General features: G+C 46.9%; 1 protein-coding gene across 3 annotated transcripts in view; it reads left to right on the top strand.

Annotated features, from left to right (window-relative positions):
* Window positions 1-21,721, top strand: part of LOC115463517 (N-acylglucosamine 2-epimerase-like) — a 30,802-nt gene extending 9,081 nt beyond the window's left edge. For 2 of the 3 annotated variants that reach the window (XM_030194096.1, XM_030194097.1), the window contains exons 5-11: window positions 3,804-3,976; window positions 4,336-4,560; window positions 11,092-11,173; window positions 11,292-11,467; window positions 12,804-12,935; window positions 14,135-14,222; window positions 21,338-21,721. In XM_030194096.1, coding sequence (XP_030049956.1) covers window positions 3,804-3,976; window positions 4,336-4,560; window positions 11,092-11,173; window positions 11,292-11,467; window positions 12,804-12,935; window positions 14,135-14,222; window positions 21,338-21,411 — 950 coding nt within the window. In that variant the 3' untranslated portion in view covers window positions 21,412-21,721. The remainder of the gene's footprint in view (window positions 1-3,803; window positions 3,977-4,335; window positions 4,561-11,091; window positions 11,174-11,291; window positions 11,468-12,803; window positions 12,936-14,134; window positions 14,223-21,337) is intronic. The other variant, XM_030194098.1, reaches the window with a different exon arrangement.
* Window positions 21,722-22,817: the final 1,096 nt, after the last annotated feature.

Below are 22,817 nucleotides of genomic sequence, written 5' to 3'. Positions count from 1 at the left end.
ATTAGTCTTTTTGGTGGCTATCACTTCAGCCAGAAGAGTTTCCGAGCTCCAGGCACTCTCATGTCGAGAGCCTTTTCTGCAGTTCACTGAGGCAGGAGTGTCTATTCGCACAGTGCCTTCCTTCCTGCCCAAGATTGTTTCTCGCTTCCATGTGAATCAGCAGCTCTGTCTCCCATCCTTTCGTAGGGAGGACTACCCAGAGGAGTACTCTGCTCTCAAATATCTAGATGTGAGATGAGTCATCATCAGATACTTGGAAGTGACCAATGATTTCCGGAAGTCGGATCATCTGTTTGTCCTGTTTGCAGGTCCTCGTAAGGGTCTGCAGGCTGCTAAGCCTACAGTGGCAAGATGGGTCAAGGAAGCCATTGCAGCGGCTTGTGTGGCCGCGGGGAAGGTGCCGCCTATCCGGCTGAAGGCTCACTCCACTAGAGCTCAGGCGGCCTCGATGGCAGAGGCCGGGTCCGTCTCCTTGGAAGAGATTTGCAAGGCGGCAACTTGGGCATCGGCTCATACCTTCTCCAGGCATTACCGCTTGACTGTGGCTGCTCGGGCGGAGGCCCGGTTTGGAGCTTCAGTGTTGCGGTCAGGGATTTCAATGTCCCGCCCTGGGTGAGTACTGCTTCGGTACATCCCACCAGTCTATGGATTGATCAGCATGATGATATGGAAGGTAAAATTATGTATCATACCTGATAATTTTCTTTCCATTAATCATAGCTGATCAATCCATAGCCCCTCCCAGATATCTGTACTGTTTTTATTCTGGTTGCATTTCAGGTTCAAGTTTAGTCTTCAGTTCCTGTTCAGGAGGACTTTGTGTTCAAGTTTTTTCAATTGGATTCTTCAGGAGTTGAGACGATTTTGTGTTACAGTGAGCTGCTGCATTTCTCTCCCCTCCGTTTTACGGGGCTGGATTGAGACCTAAATTCTGCCGGTGCTCCCTCCCGCTTCGTGCGGCTGTAGGGCAGCTTTGTACCCCTCCCGCTTCGGCGGTGTTAGGGTCAGTCAGCTCCTCCCGCGGTTGCGGTTGCAGGATAAGCCAGATCCCCCCGCATCGGCGGGGTGGTGTCCCTCCCCCGCTCCGCGGGGATGAACTGGACGGATTCCCCTCCCCCACTTGTGTGGGGATGAGCTGGGTTAATTCCCCTCCCCCGTTTCGGCAGTGGTGAGCTGGGCAGAGTGTCCCTTTTTGGGTGTAATTCTCTAAGTGCTGAGTCCTGCGGATGGAGCTTTCATATCGACATACTGAGGAGTTTCCGGCAGCACATGACCACATATAGGGAGGCAAAAGGATTGCTCTCTATCTCCACCTGCTGGTAGATGGACACAACCCACCAGTCTATGGATTGATCAGCTATGATTAATGGAAAGAAAATTATCAGGTATGATACATAATTTTACCTTAATATAAAAGAATGAATGCCGGTAAATGGATTAGAAAGAGACCCACATTCATACAGGGAACTACATAATATCATACATTCAACCGGTTCCCTAGGATCAGCAATCGCCTCTAAAAGCCAAATTGAACAAAATATGTTTTAAAAGTCTTTTTAAAAATTGGAAGGGATTGCTCATTACGAATATAAGGGGGAAGATCATTCCACAGTTTTGAGGCCAGATAATAAAATGGTGAGCTTCTCGTAATCTCATAGTGTGTGGACTTTGGGCCTGGTAGAACTTGCTGATGCATGTCTAAAGACTGTAATGTTCTGCTGGGGGTATAGGAGATCACCAAAGTGGAAAAGTATGAGGGTTGACCGAGGTAGTATGCTAAGTTCATAAGTATTGCCATACTGGGACAGACCAAAGGTCCATCAAGCCCAGCATCCTGTTTCCAACAGTGGCTAATCCAGGTCACAAGTACCTGGCAAGATCCCAAAACAGTACAATACATTTTATGCTGCTGCTTCTAAAAATAAGCAGTAGATTTTCCCGAAGTCCATTTTAATAATGGTCTATGGACTTTTCCTTTAGGAAGTCATCCAAACCTTTTTTTTTAAACCCTGCTAAGTTAACTGCCTTTACCACATTCTCTGGCAACAAATTCCAGAGTTTAATTACACATTGCGTGAAGAAATATCATTTTACATTTACTACTTTTTAGCTCATTGCTCATTGGAAAGAGTAAACAAGCGATTCACGTCTACCTGTTCCACTCTACTCATGTCAAAGAAACAGGTTTGGAAAAGAGACAGCTGAGCAGAGCTATCATAGAGATCTGTAAAATCATGAGTGGGTGTTACAAGTTAATAGGGAAAATGTATTTAACCTTTCAAATAATATTAGGCCAGGGGACACACCATGAAATGAGTAGGTGATTTTTAAAAATTATTATTTTCCGTTAGTATGAAATTTGTTGCCAGAGAATCAGGTCCAGCAGCATAGCTGAGCTTGAAAAGTTTTGGACAAGTTTCTAGAAGACACATCCAGGACTATCCTGAGGGCTTTGCAGGGGGGTACAGCTATACAGGGCAAAAGGGAGATGGATAGGGCACAAAAATTGCTCCCTGTCCATCCTCTTCCTTTGTGGTGGCCGTGGCATAGTGAGCACAGCAGGGGGGGAGGGGCGTGTCGCACATGGCACAATTCCAGCTTGAGATGCCCCTGTTAGTCAGATAGACTTGGGTGCTTCTGCTGCTTAGTTTTGGGAGTAAGCTATATGGAATGGACTTTTCTGTTGGAATCTGCCAGGTACTTCTAAAAACTCCAGACTGACTGCTGTCAGAGGCCATTGGTCCAAACCAGCATGCATCTCCTACGATACCCAGGTATATCTTTCAAGGCAAAAGACAGTAGCGTTTCCCTTTAAGAAGCTCCAGGAAGCAAAGCCACCGGCACTGGGGATACAGGGCACTTGCTGTCATCTGTTTATTCATGCTGTTGGGGCTGAATCAGATATGGGTTCTGCAAAATAGGCACAAATATGAATAAAGTTAGAATCACTTGCTTATTTTAGGCTATTGGGAGATGAAGCTGGCATGAGTATAAGACCAGTGTGAGATACAGCAGAGGCTTTCAATATTGATATTATGTGTAGTATTATGTTACTTAATGTTTTTACTTTTGTATAATTTCATTGATTTGTTTTTTTTTTTTTTTAATTTTTAGAAGTCTTTATTGAACATTGTGAATTCTGAACATAGCGCACCTAGCACATTCTCAATACAAAATTACACATACAGTAGCAATGTGCCAAGTACATAACAAAGAATACACAATAGAGTTTGCAATGCATAATCAAATACAAAATATACTTCAACTTTTTAATTTTTATTTATGAGTAACACCACATTCCCTGCCTATCACCCTCCTCTCTAATACCTCTCTCCCCCTCCCTAATTCCCAATTTCCCCCTCCCAACTACTCCCCCTCCCCTTCCAAACCCTTCGTCTTTTATCCAGGATAGGCTTTAACAAAGGGCCCCCAAATCCCTTCCCATTTATGCAAAATGTTTCTTTTCACAGCCGTCAGTCTCTCCATCTCACATATATATTTCACTTTTGTAATCCAGCCCCGCTATTGGAGGGACTGATGCCACTTTCCAATTCTTGGCCAAATTAATGCGGGCTGCATGCAAAGCTCCTCTCACCAGGAGCCACTGGCTCAAGGTGAGACCCTCTGGCCTTTGTCCCAGCAAGAAAATCAAAGGATGCCACTGTACAGATTTCCCCACCCACATTTGCAATCTTGCACGCACTCATTGATTTGTTTTTATTAATTTATTCTCTGCTTGTTTATAAACCTTAATCTCTTACGTAATGAACTGGAGAGTAATGTGGGTCTCTGTTCCACACCAGGGGGAGAGTTCCTGATTCGTCACGCCCGGATCTCTGCAGATTCCCAGAAATGTGCATTTGTGCTGACCCGTGATGGGAAAGCAATGAAGGTGCAGCGCACCGTCTTCAGTGAGTGTTTCTACGTGATGGCCATGGATGAGCTCTGGAGAGCCACTGGGCAGCGAAAGTACAGGGTGAGTGTGTGCACAGGCAGAGGCCGTGAACGAGTAGTCAGTGTGTAGTTTCAAGTAAGCTGGAGAGAAAAAAAAGAGCAAGAGAGATTTGTCTCGTCAAACAGGTTTGAGGGTTTTACAGCTTGGAAAAGAGACAGCTGAGCAGGATGCGTGCATGAGGGTAGGAGTCATGGGGTGGTGGTGGGACAAGGGCGTGTATGAAGGCAGGAGTGGTATGAGCTAGGAGCAGGGATGCATGTAAGCACAGAAATGCTTCAGGGTGATGGGATGTAGTGCTAGTAGTTTAGGTGGATGCTTGTATCTGCAGAGGGGCTTTGCTCCAGTGTACTTCCAACCTCATTCTCTCCTGCGGCTTCCAGGAAGAAGCTGTGAAGATGATGGATGAGATCATCCGTTGGGTGCGGCAGGATCCGTCCGAGCTGGGGCGGCCTGCTTTGCCAGGTGCTGTGCCTACGAATGCTATGGCAGTGCCGATGATGCTCCTGTGCCTGGTGCAGCAGCTGGAGGAGGCGGATGAGGTGATGATGGTGAAATACTCGGAGGTGGGAAGCTGGGCTGTGCAGCAGATTGTGCAGCATGTGCAGGTACTATCTGAGAGCCTCTGCAGCTCCAAGCTTCTAACATGCCCTCTTATAACCAGAAGAGGTATTATCTGAGAGCCTCTGCAGTTCCAGGCTTCTAACATGCCCTCTTATAACCAGAAGAGGTATTATCTGAGAGCCTCTGCAGTTCCAGGCTTCTAACATGCCCTCTTATAACCAGAAGAGGTATTATCTGAGAGCCTCTGCAGTTCCAGGCTTCTAATATGCCCTCTTATAACCAGAAGAGGTATTATCTGAGAGCCTCTGCAGTTCCAGGCTTCTAATATGCCCTCTTATAACCAGAAGCGGTATTATCTGAGAGCCTCTGCAGCTCCCCTGCCCTCTCCTCAGATGTATCAGATTATCTGGCAATTAGTCAGTGTGCTCTCATAGTTCCTAACTTATCATAGAGGATTGTGAACCAATCCTCCAACTCAGGTTGTATCTCCTATCCTATAAGAGATCCCTTGCACTGCAAAGTTAACTTTTTAAAGCACATTTCTTATTAAATGTTTTCACATTATTAACTGGCTCACAACTTTTCAAAATAAACTTATATTAACACCTATTTTAAAACAGACAGCAACATGGAATCCTTATGACTAGAAATGCCATGTGTGAAGGGAAAAAATATGTGTGTAGGGCTATACTACTGTCCACCAGGCCACAACAATCAGACAGCTGAAGATATGTAAATAGAAATTTGAAAAGCTAGCAAATTTGGCAACTGTGTAATAATGGGTGATTTTTCAATTACCCCAATATTAATTGGTTAAATACTACATCAGTGAGGGCTAGGGAGATAAAACTCCTACACGTGATAAATGATTGTTGCTTGGAGCAACTGGTCCAGGAACTGAGAAGAGGGGGAGCTATTTTTAGATCTAGTCCTTAGTGGAATGCAGGACTTAGTACAAGGGTAACAGTGTCGGGTCCGCTGGGAAACAGTGATCATAACATGATCAAATTTGACTTTATAACTGGAGTGCAGTCACTAAGAAAATCTACTGTAGCAGCATTTAATTTTTGAAAGGGTAACTAAGATAAAATGAGGAAAATGGTTTAAAAAAAACTGAAAGGCTCAGCTGCAAAGGTTAGGACTTTAAATGAGGCATGGACATTGTTTAAAAATACCATTTTGGAAGCCCAGACCAAACGTATTCCACATATTAATAAAGGTAGAAAGAAGAGCGAATGACAGCCAGCGCAGAGCAGGTGTGTTCCATAACACTGTGCATAAATTTTCAGAACGCCTAAGGTTTGCCCAATTCACGCCCCCTTTAGAATTTACACGCTCCACTTTATAGAACATGCCAAGCCAGGGCCGGCCCAGGGCAAAATGCTGCCTGAGGCGGAGCTAGAATGCCGCCCCTCTTCCCACCTCCATCTCAGTCGCAGCATTTACCTTGTCACGTTCCAAACCCGGCAACAGCAGCGATTCCCATACGCTGCCCTGCCGCCAGCACCCGCCTCTTCCCTTTAGTTCAGCTGCCTGAGCCTCTGACAAAACAGGAAGTTACATCAGAGAGGCGGCTGCAGTAAAGGGAAGAGGCGGGTGCCGGCGGCAGGGCTGCATATGGGAATCGCTGCCACTGCCGGGTTTGGAATGTGACGAAATAAACGCCGCAAAGGGGGTAGATGCCGCTCCTGAAGAGTGCTGCCTGAGGCCCCCTGCCTCGTGGTCTAATGTCGGGCCACCCCTGTGCCTAGCAAGTTGTGCGTGTAAAGTCTAATTAATGCCAATTAGTGTCTAATTGCTTGTTAAGACGTAATTATTGGCGCTGACTAGCTTGTTAAGTACTTAAATTCCACACGCAAAGCCACAGTGGTGTTCCTAGGGGGGCTGACACCTGGGGCAGATCGCCGATGTGCCCCGCCCCCTGGATGCAGCACACCCCCCCCCCGGCAAAAGACCCCCCCCCGGGTGCACGCCGCTGGGGGGTGGGGTGGGGGTGCTGCGCGCCTGTCTGCTTCGTTCGTTTCCATGCTCCCTCTGCTCCGGAACAGGAAGTAACCTGTTCCAGGGCAGAGGGAGCACAGAACGAACATAGTGGACAGGCGCGCGGCACCCCCCCAGCGGCGTGCACATGGGGAGGACCGCACCCACCGCCCCCCCCCTTGGTACGCCACTGCAAAGCCAGAATACAACTGGATTTGCACGTGCCTTTTCAGTCATGCTATATAGAATCTGGGGGGGGGGGGTCTATGTGTTTAATAGAGTGTCTAGTTTTAGAATTCTCTACCTTGTGAGCTAACAACTTTAAATTCTTACTAAAAACATATTTGTTTAAAATGTATCTAGCATTAATTTTGAACTATTTTCCTTATTCTGTGATCTGCTTTGAACCCTTGATAGGGAGTTGGTGGAATAGAAGCACATGATAACATAATGTAACTTGGGGGAAATATTCAGCCCACCGCGACAACCAGCTTGTAAACCACTTCCAGTCCAGATATCTAATGCTGGGGCATACACAGCTCTCAGGATTGAATATCCGGGTATGCAGGTTGAGCCAGAAGTTAACTGGAGTGGCCTAGTGGTTAGAGTACTGGCCTTGACATCCAAAGATGGCCGGTTCAAATCCCACTGCTCTTGTGATCTTGGGCAAGTTGCTTAACCCTCCATTGCCTCAGGTACAAACTTAGATTGTGAGACCTCCTGGGACAGAGAAATATCCAGAGTACCTGAATGTAACTCACTGTTATGATTCTGCCGGTTTGGCTGAGGGGGAGGGGGGAAGTCTCTTCTGATTGGCTGCCAGGGGTTGTGCTGACGTCAGGGGATAGTACTTTAGCCTGCAGCTGAGGAGCAGTGTTGCCAGGTGGGCGGTTTTACCGCCCAATTGGGCGGTTTTCCGCGACCCGCCGCGGGAAATTTTTGCCCGCGGCGGGTTGCGGTTTTTTGGGCTGTTTTTGGCCTTCAGTGCGGTTTTTTCGGCCGCGGGGGGGCGGGGTTAGTGACGTTTTTGGGTGGGGTTAATGACGTTTTGGGCGGGGTTAGTGACGTGGGAGGCGGGGCCGATGACGTAGGAGGCGGGGCCGATGACGGGGAGGCGGGGCAATGACGTGGGAGGCGGGGCCGATGACGGGGAGGCGGGGCCGATGACGTGGGAGGCGGGGCCGATGACGGGGAGGCGGGGCCGGTGACGTGGAAGGCGGGGCCAGTGACGGCGGGGGCGGGGTTGATGACGGCGGGGGCGGGCGTGATGACGCGGGGGTGGGGGTGTCAGGGGCGGGGTTTGTGTTTGGGCGGGTTTTGGGCTGTTTTTTGGGCTCGATCGGGCTGGAAAAAAATTTTCCACCTGGCAACCCTGCTGAGGAGTTTTTCTGCTTTTGCGTTACTTATTTGGTGGTAACAGGAAAGCCTGATAGGTTTCTCTCAGAACGTGCTCTAGGTTCTGACAGGGATCTGTGTTGATTTAGAGTATTCTTTTCCTTCCCTCTGGGTTAGCTGCTGCTGTGTGTGTGTGTGTACGTAGCTCTGTAATCAGGGTCAGCTGCTTGGTTGTTTAGTGGGGGCTGGGCATTGCTCAGCCTCCGGGGCTCTGGGCTGAGTGAGAGCGTTCTCCTTTGTTTGTTTGTTTTAAGGATTTCTCTTCCCAGTGTCCCGCCTGCTGGCTCTGTGAGTTTAACCCTTTGTGTACTGTGTGTATTGTATTCCTGCCTCTGCCAGTGTGTTTGTTGGATGGGCCCCACTCCATCTCGGGAGGGGAAGCGTTCTCTCTGATTGTTTGTTGATTTATGGCACTCTCTCTCTGCTGGCTCTACAAGCTTAACCCTTTGTGTTCTGTGTGCCTCTGTCTACAGTGGGTTTGAGGCAAGGGCTTTCTGCCTTCCTTTTGTGTTTGGTTCCTCTGGCTTCTGCCTGGGGCTCCTACCCTGGTGGTGGGGGGGTTGCTGTATTAGTTTCCCTGTCCTGCGCTAGTCCCCTGCGTGGGCGTGGCCCGCTCTGGTCCTTTGTTTCCCCCGCTGCCCTATTGCGGGTGTTCAGCGTGTGTCTGGCCTCTTGGGGCCATCTGGGTTCTTTCACCCCTCCCTGTGTGTGATTGGGTTCCAGTTCAGCCGTGAGGCTCGCACGAGTGGCTCTGTCTGCGTGGGTTCCGGTTCGGCCGCGAGGCCCGCCTGTATGCCTATTTCCCTTCTTCCTGAGGGACTGTGGGGAGGGGTAGCTTAGGGGGTATTGTGTAGCTGGGGTGTGCGGTGGTGGGTCGGTCTCCCCTTGGCCTGGGTCGGCACCCTGCTGGCCTCGGCCAGGGCCCAAGGGCTCACAACCAACCCAACTGATTACACTCACCTTGAGCTACTACTGAAAAAGGGGCGAGCAAAATCCGAATAAATAAATAAACCAATCTGGTGCCTGATTGACTCAGTGCATAAAGTTAGGTTAGCCTTTTTGCTGTTCTAACTTTGTGCATTTTTAGCCTGTTAGCAGACTGATATCGCCACTAATTAACTAAGTTGTGGCTCTGGCTAAACTCTGTCTCTAGCTGGTTAGGGAACCGCTGGTTAGCGGTAATATTCAGCAGCACTACCCAGTTAAATGCAGCTGAATATCAGTGACTGGGCAGGAGCCTCTGCTGGCCATTTAAACCTCTTTGGCTCTTAAAATTGGGCAGTGGAGATACATGTGTCCTTTGTCGTAGACCATATGCAGGCATTCTCAGAAGATTGTAAGCTCTTTAAGCAGGGACTGTCTTTCTTCTATGTTTGTGCAGCGCTGCGTATGCCTTGTAGCGCTATAGAAATGCTAAATAGTAGTAGTAGTAGTAGGCATGGCAGGAGTGCATACACATGCCTGCACACATTTGCACCAACATCAGAGCAGGTGTGAATTTGTGGTCTCTGGGGCTGCTTCTGAGAGTCATTTTTTTAAAAATAAAGATGTGTGTCTGTGCTGCTTTTGTAAAACATGCACTGTTTGAAATGTGTGTAGGTATTCTGTTATGAGCATAACCTCACTGAACAGAGACAAATCAAAACTAAAAGAAAGGACTCATGTTTGTGATAGGTATGTACGTGACAGGTGCATTTTCTGCATCCCAGTATGAGGATAGCATGTTCCTCACAATTCAGCCTCCTATTAAGCAAAGAGATCCCGATTAAAAAATTTAAGCAAACTGGAATAGATTTTCTTCAGTTTAATTATGCATTTCCCGTTCAGATAAAGAGCTTGTGCATACTCGGACCTTTTTAACGGGTTCTTTCTTGTTCTTCCCCCTGCAAGTCAGTCCTTCATCTAACCAAATCTAAACCCGTACTTACACTTGGGTCCAGGCTTCCTCACGCTTCATGAACCTATTAACTTACTAACAAGTTATGTGAACCATTCAGCGGAGCTTCTGTGACCTAATCTTTTTTTTAATAACATAATTGGTACCATTTCAGTACCTAATAACTTATTATAAAACACCTACAAACCAGCCAGCATTATCACTTATATACCAGAAGAGATACTGCCAGGGGCAGACTGACTATTGGGACAACAGGGCAGTGCCCAAGAGCCCACAACATTAAAGGGCGCACTGTGCCTTAACTTCTGTCTAGTTTAATCATGTTTAATAGGTGGTTAGAGGCCTATGACCCTTTTTGCCCGAGGCAGGGGCGTAGCCAGACAACAGATTTTGGGTGGGCCTAGGCAAGAAATGGGTGGGCACCAAGTGTTCTTCCCAACCCCCACCAGAAAAATATCTGAGCTGGCGAGAAAACACTTCTTTCCACCTTGGCAGGCTGCAGTAGGCATGCGCTGAAAACTGAGCATGCACAGGTGCCAGTATCATGGAGAGCAGCGTTTTAATTACTATCAGGGGGATGTCTTCAGCTGGTGGAGCTTGGGATCCCCACCAGCTACCGCTAAACATGTGCTACTGTTGGGTGGGCCTGAGCCCAAAGTGGGTGGGCCCTGGCCCACTCAGGCCCACCTGTGGCTACGCCACTGGCCCGAGGGCTCAGATCACTTGTCAGTCTGCCCCTAGATACTGCCCACCATATCTGGTAACTTATTAGAGAGTGTCACAGAACAGTCCATGAGAGATGAGGTCCCTCAGTGCCTTATTACTGAGCACCTAGGATCCAACGAGCACATAAGTACATAAGTATTGCCATACTGGGACAGAAAAAAGGTCCATCAAGCCCAGCATCCTGTTTCCAACAGTGGCCAATCCAGGTCACAAATACCTGGCAAGATCCCCAAAAAAGTACAAAACATTTTATACTGCTTATCCCAGAAATAGTGGATTTTCCCCAAGTCCAATTTAATAATGGTCTATGGACTTAAGTGATCCAAACCTTTTTAAAACTCTGCTAAGCTAACCGCCTTTACAACATTCTCTGGCAATGAATTCCAGAGTTTAATTACTTGTTGAGTGAAGAAAAATTTTCTCCGATTCGTTTTAAATGTACTACTTTGTAGCTTCATCGCATGCCCCACAGAAAGCTACATATTATCTCATAAGAGACGTTCCTTACAGCACCAGCTTATTTCCATACAAGTGTGCTGCTCTGTTGATCATTAAGGTGTATGTGTTTTCTCCACAGCGCAAAGGGAAAGCTGTTTTGGAGAACGTGTCTGAAGATGGTCACGAGTTGCCTGGCTCCTTGGGCCGGCACCAGAACCCTGGTAAGTAAAGGATTGAGGTACTGTCCATATCTGGAACTTGGTGCAGTCTAGGTGCTCACCATTCCTCTCTGTCAGTCACCCTGCAACTCTTCCTCCTGTCTCCTGCATCTGGGTACAGGTCATGCAATTGAGGCAGGCTGGTTCCTCCTGTGCTATGCTGTGAAACACCAGGACCCAGAGCTCAGCAAGGTAGCCATACAGAACTTCATGGTGCAGCCTTTCCAGACGGGCTGGGACCAAGAGCACGGCGGTCTCTTCTCGTTCCTAGATGTAGATGGACACTGCCCCACTCAGGTATGTACCTTCTGCTGTCTGCGCCATTAACACACCAGTGGCGTAGCCAGAGGTGGGCCTGGGTGGGCCAGGGCCCACCCAACAGTAACACAAGCTTAGCGGTAGCTGGTGGGGATTCCAAGCTCCACCAGCTGAAGAGTTCCCCCTGATGGTAAAGAAAATGCTGCTTTCCACGATACTGGCACCTGCACATGCTCAGTTTTCAGTGCATTCCTGCTGCAGACTGCCATGGTGGAAAGAAGTGTTTTCCCGCCAGCTGAGATATGTTTTTGGTGGGGGGGGGGGGGGGGGGGGAGAACACTTGGTGCCTACCCACTTCTTGCCAAGGCCCACCCAAAATCTGTTGTCTGGCTATGCCCCTATAACACACGTTAAGAAATATTTGGAAATTCAAGAGGATGCTAATGCTTTTCATTTGCTCTTAGCCAGCCTTGCTGCTGCTGCTGCTGCTATGTCACTAGTTCTGTAAATTGGGCAATACTGATGTCACTGGGGTAGGGATGATGTTGCTGATCTACACTGCCAGTCATGTGCTGGAGTAGCAGGGATGTTACAAAGCTTCCAGTGCATCTAAACCAGGAGTAGCCTAATGGTTATTGCAGTGGACTAAGAACCTGGAGAACTGGGTTCAATTCCCACTGCAGCTCCTTATAACTTTGGGCAAGTCGCTCAACTCTCTATTGCCCCAGGTACAAAACTTGGGTTGTGAACTCAGTAGGGACAGAAAAAGTACCGGCATAGATTGTATCACAGAAAGGTGGTATATCAAATCCCCTTACCCTTAAACCAGCAGTTTACTTGCAGAAATAGGCATTTATGAAATAAACACACATAAAATATCTTTCCAGGGGTGGAATTTGAGTGGTGTTAGGACACGGCACGTGTGATATAAAATACACACAGATGTGCGTAAAATAAACCAATATGTTTGCAAGGGCCTGAGAGCAGGGAAGGAAAGGGATTTAGTTCATAACTTTTCAATAGTAGCTCAAGGCAAGTTACATTCGGGTACAGTAGGTGTTTTTCCTGTCCCCACAGGGCTTACAATCTGTTGTACATGTGGCAGTAGATGTTTAAGTGACTTGCCTAAGATCACAAGAAGCAGCTGTGAGAATGAATCCAGTTCCCCTGGTTCTCAGTCGCTGCTCTAACCATTAGGCGGCTTCTCCACTTGTATAGACAGGATCACCTATTTTTCAGGGATTGTTTTACAAAGACAGGTAAGCAGGTAAGTTCCCTTTATAAAACAAGTATGACTAACTTATGCATATTTCTGCCACACCAGCTAAAGGCTTTGTTATAAAATAATCCTTCCTGTGTATTCATTTGTTTTTAGCTGGAGTGGAATATGAAAATGTGGTGGCCCCACACCGAGGCCTTGATCGCTTTTCTTATGGCTTACTTTGAGAAACGTGATGCCAAACTTCTGCAGCAGTTCGAGAAGGTGTTTGAGTTTGTCTTCAGCAAGGTAACACAACAGGCAGCCAATGCTTCCTGGAGAAATGTTTTTTTCCTCCCCCTGTCCCTGGGATATGTGACAGCCAGCATCTCTGCCCAGACCTAACCTGCACCCCGAGTACGTGACAGCCAGCACTCCTGTCCAAATACTCCTTCACTTTAGGATATGTGATTGCCAGCATTCTCTGCTCAGACCCACCCTCCACACCCTGTAGTGTGTGACAGCCAGGGCCTCTTTCATATTACCTTGTAAAGGAAGGGAATACAAAGAGAAACGATTAAGGCACTTCCTGGGTTCTAGTGATGATCAGATGAAATTTAATGTGGACAAATGCAAAGTGATACACATTGGGAAGATGAATCCAAATCATAGTTACCTGATGCTAAGGTCCACCTTAGGTGTCAATGACACCTTAGAAAAAGATCTAGGTGTCATTGTAGACAATATATTGAAATCTTCAGCTCAGTGTGTGAAGGCAGCCAAAAAAGCAAACAGAATGCTAGAAATTATTAGGAAAGGGATGGTAAATAAGACCAAGAATACTATAATGCCTCACTGTCACTCCATGGTGCGACCTCACCTTCAGTATTGCGTTCAGTTCTGGTCGCCATATCTCAAAAAAGATATATCGGAAATAGAAAAGTTTCAAAGAAGAGCGACCAAAATGATAAAGGGAATGGAACTCTTCTCACGAGGAAAGACTAAAGAGGTTAGAGCTTGGAAACTAGATAGATGAGAAGAGATATGATTGAGGTCTACAAAATCCTGAGTAGTGTAGAATGAGTAGAAGTGAACTGATTTTTTACTCTTTCAAAAAGTACAAAGACTAGGGGACACTCAAGGAAACTACATGGAAATACTTTCAAAACAAATAGAAGGAAATATTTTTTCACTGGACAAATAGTTAAGCTCTGGAACTCTTTGCCAGAGGATGTGGTAACAGCAGTTAATTTATCTGTGTTTAAGAAAGGTTTAGACAAGTTCCTGGATAAAAGGTCCATAGCCTGCTATTGAGATAGAGAAGGGGAAGCCATTGCTTGCCCTGGGATTGGTATCATGAAATGTTGCTACTGTTTAGGTTTCTGCCAGGTACTTGTGACCTGGATTGGCCTGTGTTGGAAATGGGATACTGGGCTAGATGGACCATTGGTCTGACCCAGTGTGGCTATTCTTATGTTCTTGTGTGTCTGTCTCTGTCTGCCCAACAGTTTACAGATCCTGAGCACGGAGAGTGGTTTGGTTATCTGAGCCAGGAAGGGAAAGTGGCCCTTAATATTAAAGGAGGACCTTTTAAAGGTAAGCAAACAAAATGGGTTGAGGGAACAAGTGGGGTGAACTGCTACTCCTGTCCCATTTCTGTAGAATTTACTAGCTGCACAGTTGATTGGGTGGCAGGGAGACTAGCGGTGGAATAGCTTCAGTTTTATGGTGATTATAGGAAATGGTGAATACACACAGTATGGTTGTGGTCAGACATGCAATAGTGTAAAATAAAATTAAAAAAAAAGCCTCTATGAACCTCAAATGAGCCTAGATAGTGGGTGGATTAGCACCTAAGTAGGCCTTGTCATGCAGGGGCACAAGAGAAGGAGGGCAGGGCCGCCGGAGCCGGGCCCGGGACAAGGCCACCCCCAGGCCCCCCCCCACCCGAGGTCGCCGGCCACCCGAGATCGCCAGGCCCCGCCCACCCGAGGTCGCCTCCTGAGATCGCCGGGCCCTCGGAACTAACCTTAAGCGTCCTTTCACTTCGCAGCAAGCAGCGGCAGCAGCAGACCTCTCCTCCTTCCTTCCGTGCCCCGCCCTCGCGGACGTTACATCAGGCGAGGGCGGGACATGGAAGGAAGGAGTGGCCTGACCTGCTGCTTGCTACGAAGTAAAAGGAGGCTTAAGGTTAGTTCCGGGAGTGACGGAGGACGGGCCAGGCAGCAACAGAAGGCGGGCCAGGCAGCAACAGAGGGTGGGCCAGGCGGCAACAGAGGGTGGGCCAGGCGGCGGCGGCGCCGGGCCCCCCTGGAGGCCCGGGCCCCGGGACATTTGTCCCCTGTCCCCCCCTCTCGGCGGCCCTAAAGGAGGGAAAGGATTATAGCCACTCCTTTATTTTTTGAAGTGAATCTCCTTGTGCTGGGGGTCCTTAATTTGACATTTTGCCTAGTAAATAGCTCTGTTATCACACATACTGATACCTTTTTCTTCTGAAATCTTGTTCTGTCTGTAGAATTGGCAAATTCTGGTCTATGTGTGGACACCTCTGTAGTGAGTGACTAGAGCATAAAGTAAAAATTACAAATAGCTAAAGCTCAGACTCTTGATAGCCCACAGTGTGTTCGCTCTTCTGGTGCCTGACAACAGCTATCAAAAATGTTTTTGTTGAAAGTATAGAAAACAGCATGGTCGTCTTATTATATTGTCACCCTGCAGTATCCAACTGTGCAAAAAATGTTGTATTCTATGTTATTAAACCAGTAAACTAAGTAGATACAGCTGGTGAAGAAGCTATTACACCTGTAAAAAAAAATGGAAAGCAGATCCTAGTAAAGAAAACAGGAGCATAAGCACTGACATTGAATGTAAAAAAAAAAAAATAAATAAGGCAGGGCAAGAGAATTGTTATGATTGTGGTCATAACCCCTCTCAACCTTACCTTTTTCCTGGTGGTCAGCTTAGCTGGCTTCTGTTTCTTTTGTCTGTCCTTTCTGAGCTGGCTCTCTCTCTCTGTTCTGGCAGCTTCCAGCAGCATGACTGTAATTGTCTCACTTTACTGCAGCTGTGGGTGTTGCCTGAGTTGCTCTGCTCTCTCTTTGGGTGTACTGGCTTCAAGTGCTTCACGGTGCTGCATTGGTGTGGGTTGGGCCTCTATGGGGTTCAGTGTGCTCTCTGTGTTTCAGTGTGCTGTCTGGGGCTAGGGAGTGTGACATCATCTGGGAGGGCCTTGATAAGGAAGTGGTGTTCTTTCCTTCAAGGCCTTTGCAACGCGTGCTTGAGGTAGGGTTAGTGCAGTGGGCACTTCTTCTGATGTGTTTGGCTTCCCTGCTTGTGTTTGCTTTAGGTCCAGGTTAGTGTAGGTGCAGTGTGCACATTTGTACTGTGTTTAAGTGTTTAGCTTCCCTGTCTTTCCCTTGTAGCTCCCCTGCTTTCTCTTTGAGTGTGGTTTTGGTGCTGTGGGAAGCACTTCAGTTTGCTGTTAGAAGTACTTCTGGTTTTGGGTGCTGTAGAAAGCACTTCAGTTTGCTGTTAGAAGTACTTCTGGGTTTGGTGCTGTTAGAGGCACTTCAGTTCGCTGTGAGAAGTTCTCCTGTAGCTTGGTGCTTAGTGGCACCTGGGTTAGGTTAGTGCAGTGGTGCACTGCTGTAGCGTGGGGGCTTAGGAAGCTCCTTTGCTAGCTTGTGTATTTAGTTCCCTGCTCTGTTAGTTTAGGGCTTAGGAAGTCCCTTTGTTGAGCAGGGCTTAGGGGCTCCTGTTTAGTATAGGGCTTAGGAAGTCCTTTTGTCAGTTTTCTGGTAGGAACACTCCTGCTGGTTTAGGGCTTGGGAGCACTTAGATCAGTTTAGGTTTAGGAGTACTTCTGTTTCCAGTCCTGGTCCCTGTGTCATCCGGTATCCGGTAAGTCCTGCTGGCCACTCGAACCCAAGGGCTCAACCCTTGGGGGAGGTAGTGGCCAAGTGCAGGTGAAGCTGTACGGACCAGTCCAGTGTGCTCCAGTCCAGGGTGTTCCGGTCTGGTGTGTGTTCCAGTCTGGTGCGCTCCAGTCCAGTGTGTTCCGGTCCGGTGTGTGTTCCAGTCCTGTGTCCTCCAGTCCGGGGGATTGCAGACCAGTGTCCTCCAGTCCGGGGGATTCCAGTCCATGTGTTCCGGTTCGCTGGGCAGTGCCTGCAGTCCCTGCCGGTGTGCTTGCCCAGTGTTGGTTGGTGGGTTTTGCCTGCTGCTGTCGCTCCTCAGCAGCAGCCCAAGGGCTCACATTTGCTCTAGAGCCCGGCCCCGCGGGCTCTGAACCTGAGAACCTGACAAGAATTGTAGGAAAAGCTTTTAAGGGCCAGAAACTAATAAAAATATTCTTTTTGAATGCATCAAAAACAAGTCTTCAAAGGAATCGGCTCATTAGGTAACTAGTAAGTAAGAGGTCCTCAGACAGGATATGGTATTTAGCAGAAAAACTGAAAGAATTCTTTGCTTTGGTTTTTACTTCAGAGGATGTTGGGGAGATATCCATGTGGCAGCCATTCTTTGGAGATGATAATTCAAAGAAAGTGAAGAAAATCACAAGGATTCTAGAAGAGGTGCTAGAGCAAATTGATAAACAGTAACAAATCACGCAGATCTGAAAGTATTCTGTCAGGGTTCTGAAAGAACTCAGAAATGAAATTGCAAACCTGTAACTGGTAAACATGTGGATAAATGGGAGACACTTGACATGGAGGGGCATTTTCAATATGACATCTATGTCTGACTTTGGATGTTTTGCGCCCTCATCCTGAAAAGCCCCCGGCATGCCCCCTTGTGATTTGGATGCACTGCACGTGAATTGCATAGATAGATAAATGTCTGCAAAACAAGTTTCGAAAATACCGATTTGGATGTTTTGAGAAAAAATCCTTCCAAATGCTGCTTTGTCACTTTTTGGACGTTTTTCTCTTTCAAAAATGAGCCCCACAGTGTATCTGGATTTTCAAAAAATATATGATAACCTCATGAGAGACTTATGAGGAAATTAGAAAATTGCTAGATAGGAGACCGTGTCTTATTGTGGACTGATAACTACTTAAGATTAGAAATAGAGATTGAACTCAGTGGTCAGATTTCCTAATGGAGACAAGTGAATAGTGGCCTACCCTTGAGATCTGTGCTGGGACTGGTATTATAACATAGTAACAGATGGCAGATAAAGGGTAGCACAGTCCTTCTAGAATAGTAGCTAGAATTTTATCTATTTTGTTTATGATCTTGGAAAGTGAGCAACAAGTGAAGTGATCACATTTATAGATACAGAATTATTAAAAAAAATACAGTACTTAAAGAGTGGATTGTGAGAAATTGCACAAGGACCTTATGGAGATTGGGAGTGGGTATCTAAACGTCAAATGAAATACATTTATCTGGGCTTCCAAAATGGTAATTTTAAACAGACTCCACGCTGTATGGAGATTTTTAACTCTTGCAGCTTTCCATTTCTTCATTTCATTATAGTTCTCTCTTTTTAAATGTTAATTGCAGCAGTTTTCCTTTATGTCCTCCCTCTAGTTATTGTCAGATTTTATCATTTTATAATCACTATTGCTAAGTGACCTCCACCGCTGTTACTCCTGTGTGTCACTTCTGTGGCCGTGACCACCCTCAGACTTACCCTGTTTCTGGGAGTCAGTGTCTGTGCTGGCTTCTGCTTGTCTCTGTGTCTGTCTCTGTCTTAGTTTCTCTCTGGCTCTGTGTGCTGATTGCCCTACTGAACCTCACCTGTGTGGGCTATGCCTCTTCCAAGATGGTTGCCGCCGACTCCTCTATGCCAGTATCCAAGATGGCTCCCGCTGGGCTGACTTCTCTGTGTGTCAAGCCTCTGTTTGGATGCAAGGTGATTGCTGCAGCTGTGCCTCTGGTGTGGAAGGGCTTTATTAATCACTTAGAGACTACAGCCTTTGCCTTTGCATTTCGTCTAAGGGCCCTGGTATGTGGAGTGCTCTGTTCACTGCTACATTGTTTGCTCTGTGTGAGTTTCTATGTTTGACTAGCTAGCTTGGGCACAGCTTTGCTTGTTAGCCTGTGTGTAGCTTTGCTAGTTCTCTGTGTTTGTTCCTAGTGTATGACTAGCTAGCTTGGGCACAGCTTTGTTTGTTAGCTGGTGTATAGCTTTACTAGTCTCCTGAGTTTGCTCTGTGTATGTTTCCAGTGTATGACTTGTTAGCTTGGGCACAGCTTTGGTTGTTAGCTGGTGTATAGCTTTACTAAGTCTCCTGAGTTTGCTCTGTGTATGTTTCCAGTGTATGACTTGTTAGCTTGGGCACAGCTTTGGTTGTTAGCTGGTGTATAGCTTTACTAAGTCTCCTGAGTTTGCTCTGTGTATGTTTCCAGTGTATGACTTGTTAGCTTGGGCACAGCTTTGGTTGTTAGCTGGTGTATAGCTTTACTAAGTCTCCTGAGTTTGCTCTGTGTATGTTTCCAGTGTATGACTTGTTAGCTTGGGCACAGCTTTGGTTGTTAGCTGGTGTATAGCTTTACTAAGTCTCCTGAGTTTGCTCTGTGTATGTTTCCAGTGTATGACTTGTTAGCTTGGGCACAGCTTTGGTTGTTAGCTGGTGTATAGCTTTACTAAGTCTCCTGAGTTTGCTCTGTGTATGTTTCCAGTGTATGACTTGTTAGCTTGGGCACAGCTTTGGTTGTTAGCTGGTGTATAGCTTTACTAAGTCTCCTGAGTTTGCTCTGTGTATGTTTCCAGTGTATGACTTGTTAGCTTGGGCACAGCTTTGGTTGTTAGCTGGTGTATAGCTTTACTAGTTTTCCTGAGTTGCTTAGAGTATGTTTCTTGTGTATGACTGACTGGTTTGCTTGGGCATAGCTTTCCTATTAGCTTGGGTACAGTTTACTAGTCATTGTGTTTAGCCTGCTGGTTATCCGTGTGTGTTTCTTTTGCTTCTGGAGCTTCAGCCCTTGTTCAGTCTGTTGCCAGTACTCCGTGATACTGAAGCTCCAGCCTTAGTCTTGTTCCTTGACTTGACCATTGCTTTAACCTGCCTACTGCCGGAACCCGGACATTCCCTGCCTGTCTGCCCTGCCTTCACCTAGGTGCCTGTGGGCACTCCTGGATCCTCATTCCTGCTGTTCCGGCTTGCAAGTTCCAGTTCTGGTTTTTCTGTAAGTCCTGCCGGCCGCCCGAACCTGAGGGCTCAACCCTCGGGGAAAGGTGGTTAAGCGTAGGTGAAGCCTAGGTCCAGTGTGTTCCAGTCCAGCGGGTTCCGGTCCCGTGGGTTCCGCTCCAGTGTGTTCCAGTCCAGCGGGCTCCACTCCAGTGCGCACCCGTCTGGTGCGTTCCAGTTCCGTGTATTCCTGTGTAGAACTCCAGTCCGGGGTTCCGGTCCAGTTTTGTCTCATCTCTACCTTGAAGGTGATCTTGCCTGCCACTGCCGCTCCACGGTAGTGGCCCAAGGACTCACGAACCCAGTGCTCCCGGGGAAGAAGCCTGACAGTATGCCAAAGTCCTCGAGCACGCGACACTGTGTTCCAGTAAAATCTAGATCTAAAGTCCTTGCCACTCTGATCGGTTTCAGGACCGACTGCTCCATGAAGCACTCACTGATTTCACCCAGAAATTTTACTTCCCTAGCATCTCCTGATGAGACAGTTTCCTCAATCAGTACAGAAGTAATTGAAATCGCCCATCTGAGTAATTATTTCTATTCAGTAGCCAGTCTCTTGAAGAAAGGATAAACAGATTAGGGCTTTTCCACTTGGAAAAAAAAGACATCCAAGAGGGTATATGATAAAGGTTCATAAAATCATCAGCAGGGATGCTTGTTTAACTTTTCAAATAAAACTGGCACTAGGGGACACGCCATGAAACTAACTAAATTTATAATTAAATTTAAGAAAGCATTGTTTTTCATTCAATGCATAATTAAATATGGAAATTGTTGCTGGAGTTACAAGACCAGTGGTGTAGCTGGGATTAAAAAAGGTTTGGCTGAAGCACTGGAGGACAGGCCATTAACAATGATTAGCCAGATAGATGTGGGACATTGCCACTTCTTAATTCTGGGATTTCCCCATTGTGATCGGCTGGGTACTTCCAAGTGACCTGGGCTGGCTGGACTGGCTAGACTATTGGCTTGACTGAACATGGTGCATCTTATTTTCATTGTTAAAAGAGACCTGGTGATATTCCTTCTGTGAAAGAAACATTAATTTATTTAATGTGAGTAGGTACTGCTTCCATTTAGCAGAAGGGTATTTATTTTTGTTACATTTGTACCCCGCACTTTTTCCCACTCATGGCAGGCCAGATGGTCTGAGGTCTTCCTACTCTGCCCTGCGTGCATTGCAAAAGAAGGAAATCGCCTCGTCGTCTCAATGTGTTCCGCCCCTGGAGGGCGGGACACAGTGAGGGAAGGCCTGAAGACGACGAGGCGATTTTCTTCTTTTGCAATGCACGCAGGGCAGATGCGAAGCGCTGCCTGCGAAACGGCTTCACAGATTTTTTTTTTTAATGCCCGATTTTCCGAGCGCTAACTGGGTGGGCCTGAGTTGTGATTGGGTGGGCCTGGGCCCACCCAGGCCCACCCATAGCTACGCCCCTGCCTTGGGCCAGAAAGTTGGAATTCTAGCTCTTGCATTGAAAGAAACTCCCAATGTTTGTTACATGTTCAATACTACTATTTACACCTGGGGCTGATTGTTTCTGGTACCTGGATTTGCTCTTAATCCCCCTGCAGGCTGTTTCCATGTGCCTCGTTGCCTCTACATGTGCGAGCTGATACTGGATAAGCTTCTGGCTGAGAAGGTGTGAAGAGGAAAGTGACCTAAGGACTTCTGGGTAACATTTTGCCAGGCGTGAGGCCTGTACTGAAGTGAAACACTCGCACAGATATGTGCATAGAGATATCCACAGCACCACATCCATAGACATGGATGGATTCTACAGCCGTGGGTAGTGCCAGTTACCCTGTTTGATGCTACTCATGCCATCTAGACAAGATTTTCCACCTTGTGTAATGATGCCAGTGGCTGCAGACAGCTTCTCACACCTCTTGTGCCTCACGACTCAGTTTCTATGACTTGTTTTTGCTAATCACTCCAATAAAAGAAATACTAATTTATGCCAGAAGTTTGAAAGCAGATGTTTTGTCATTTCAGCAGCTGGAGAAGAGGCCTAGGTGTGTAGAAAAGGTGGCAAGTGCCTGATATGCCCTCCTAGAATGAGTTAAAATGGTAATGGAGTTCAAAATGTTATGGGATAAACAGAAAGGGCCCCTTCTTTGTGTAAACTGAAGAGACAGCAGAAGCATGGGGTGAGCCACACAGCAGGCTTCCAGGAAGGAATTAGGGTGACCTGCATGGAACAGCAGCAGTTTAGAAGCTAACTGCCTATGCTACCCCAAAAGCATAGGGTTCATTCACAAAGAACCTAACTGCACCATAATAAATGTTGCACTTCCTAGAAGATAATGAGCTAACTTGCAAGGCACACCTGTGTTTAAAAAAAACAAAAAAACTTCTATAAGCATGGGGAACATGGATGTTTTGAGCGTATCTTCTCTATTTGTGGCTGCGTACATTAGTGGAAGGTTGGGATTAAAATATGGAAGGGGTCTTGTGTAGTGGATTTTGTATTGGCCTACCAGTGAAGGTGACAAGGGCTAAAATAGTCTATCAGTGGAGTTATTTATCCCCTAACAGACTCTGGACGTGCTAGGAACTAATAGGGAGGGCAATAATAAAAGAGGGCAAAAGTTCAGGTGAAGGACAGAGGGGGTGAGGCGCTGGGGTTGGGTTGTATGTCAGTCAGTTTGAACTGTCATCTACTTAAAAGTGGAAGGTTCAAAACAGGTTAAAAACATAGGGTACCAGTACCAGGAACACAGGAACAAGTATTAGTTGGCAGTACACATAGCAACTGTTAAGCAAACGTATGGTTTCAGTGAAGAGGTTTCACAGTAGAATTTACAATAAGGAAAATGAAATACACATCTGTATTTACTAAGAGGCAGCCTATCAGGGGATAGGGCTGTGGCAGCATAATGGTTAATGCATGAAGAGCATGCCTCATGGAATTATTTCTATTCACCTATGTGTATCTAACAGAGTATAAAAAGAAGGGAGACGGTCTGCAGACAAAAAGAGGAGATGATCCGCGAACAAATGTAAGCAGCAAACAGATAAGCAGACCAGAAATACTGAAGTGCTGAACAATTT

The sequence above is a fragment of the Microcaecilia unicolor genome, chromosome 2 (genome assembly GCF_901765095.1).
Source record: "Microcaecilia unicolor chromosome 2, aMicUni1.1, whole genome shotgun sequence".
Lineage (NCBI taxonomy): Eukaryota > Metazoa > Chordata > Amphibia > Gymnophiona > Siphonopidae > Microcaecilia > Microcaecilia unicolor.
Note: the sequence above shows the minus strand (reverse complement) of the source record. Positions and strands in the feature narration are given on the sequence as shown.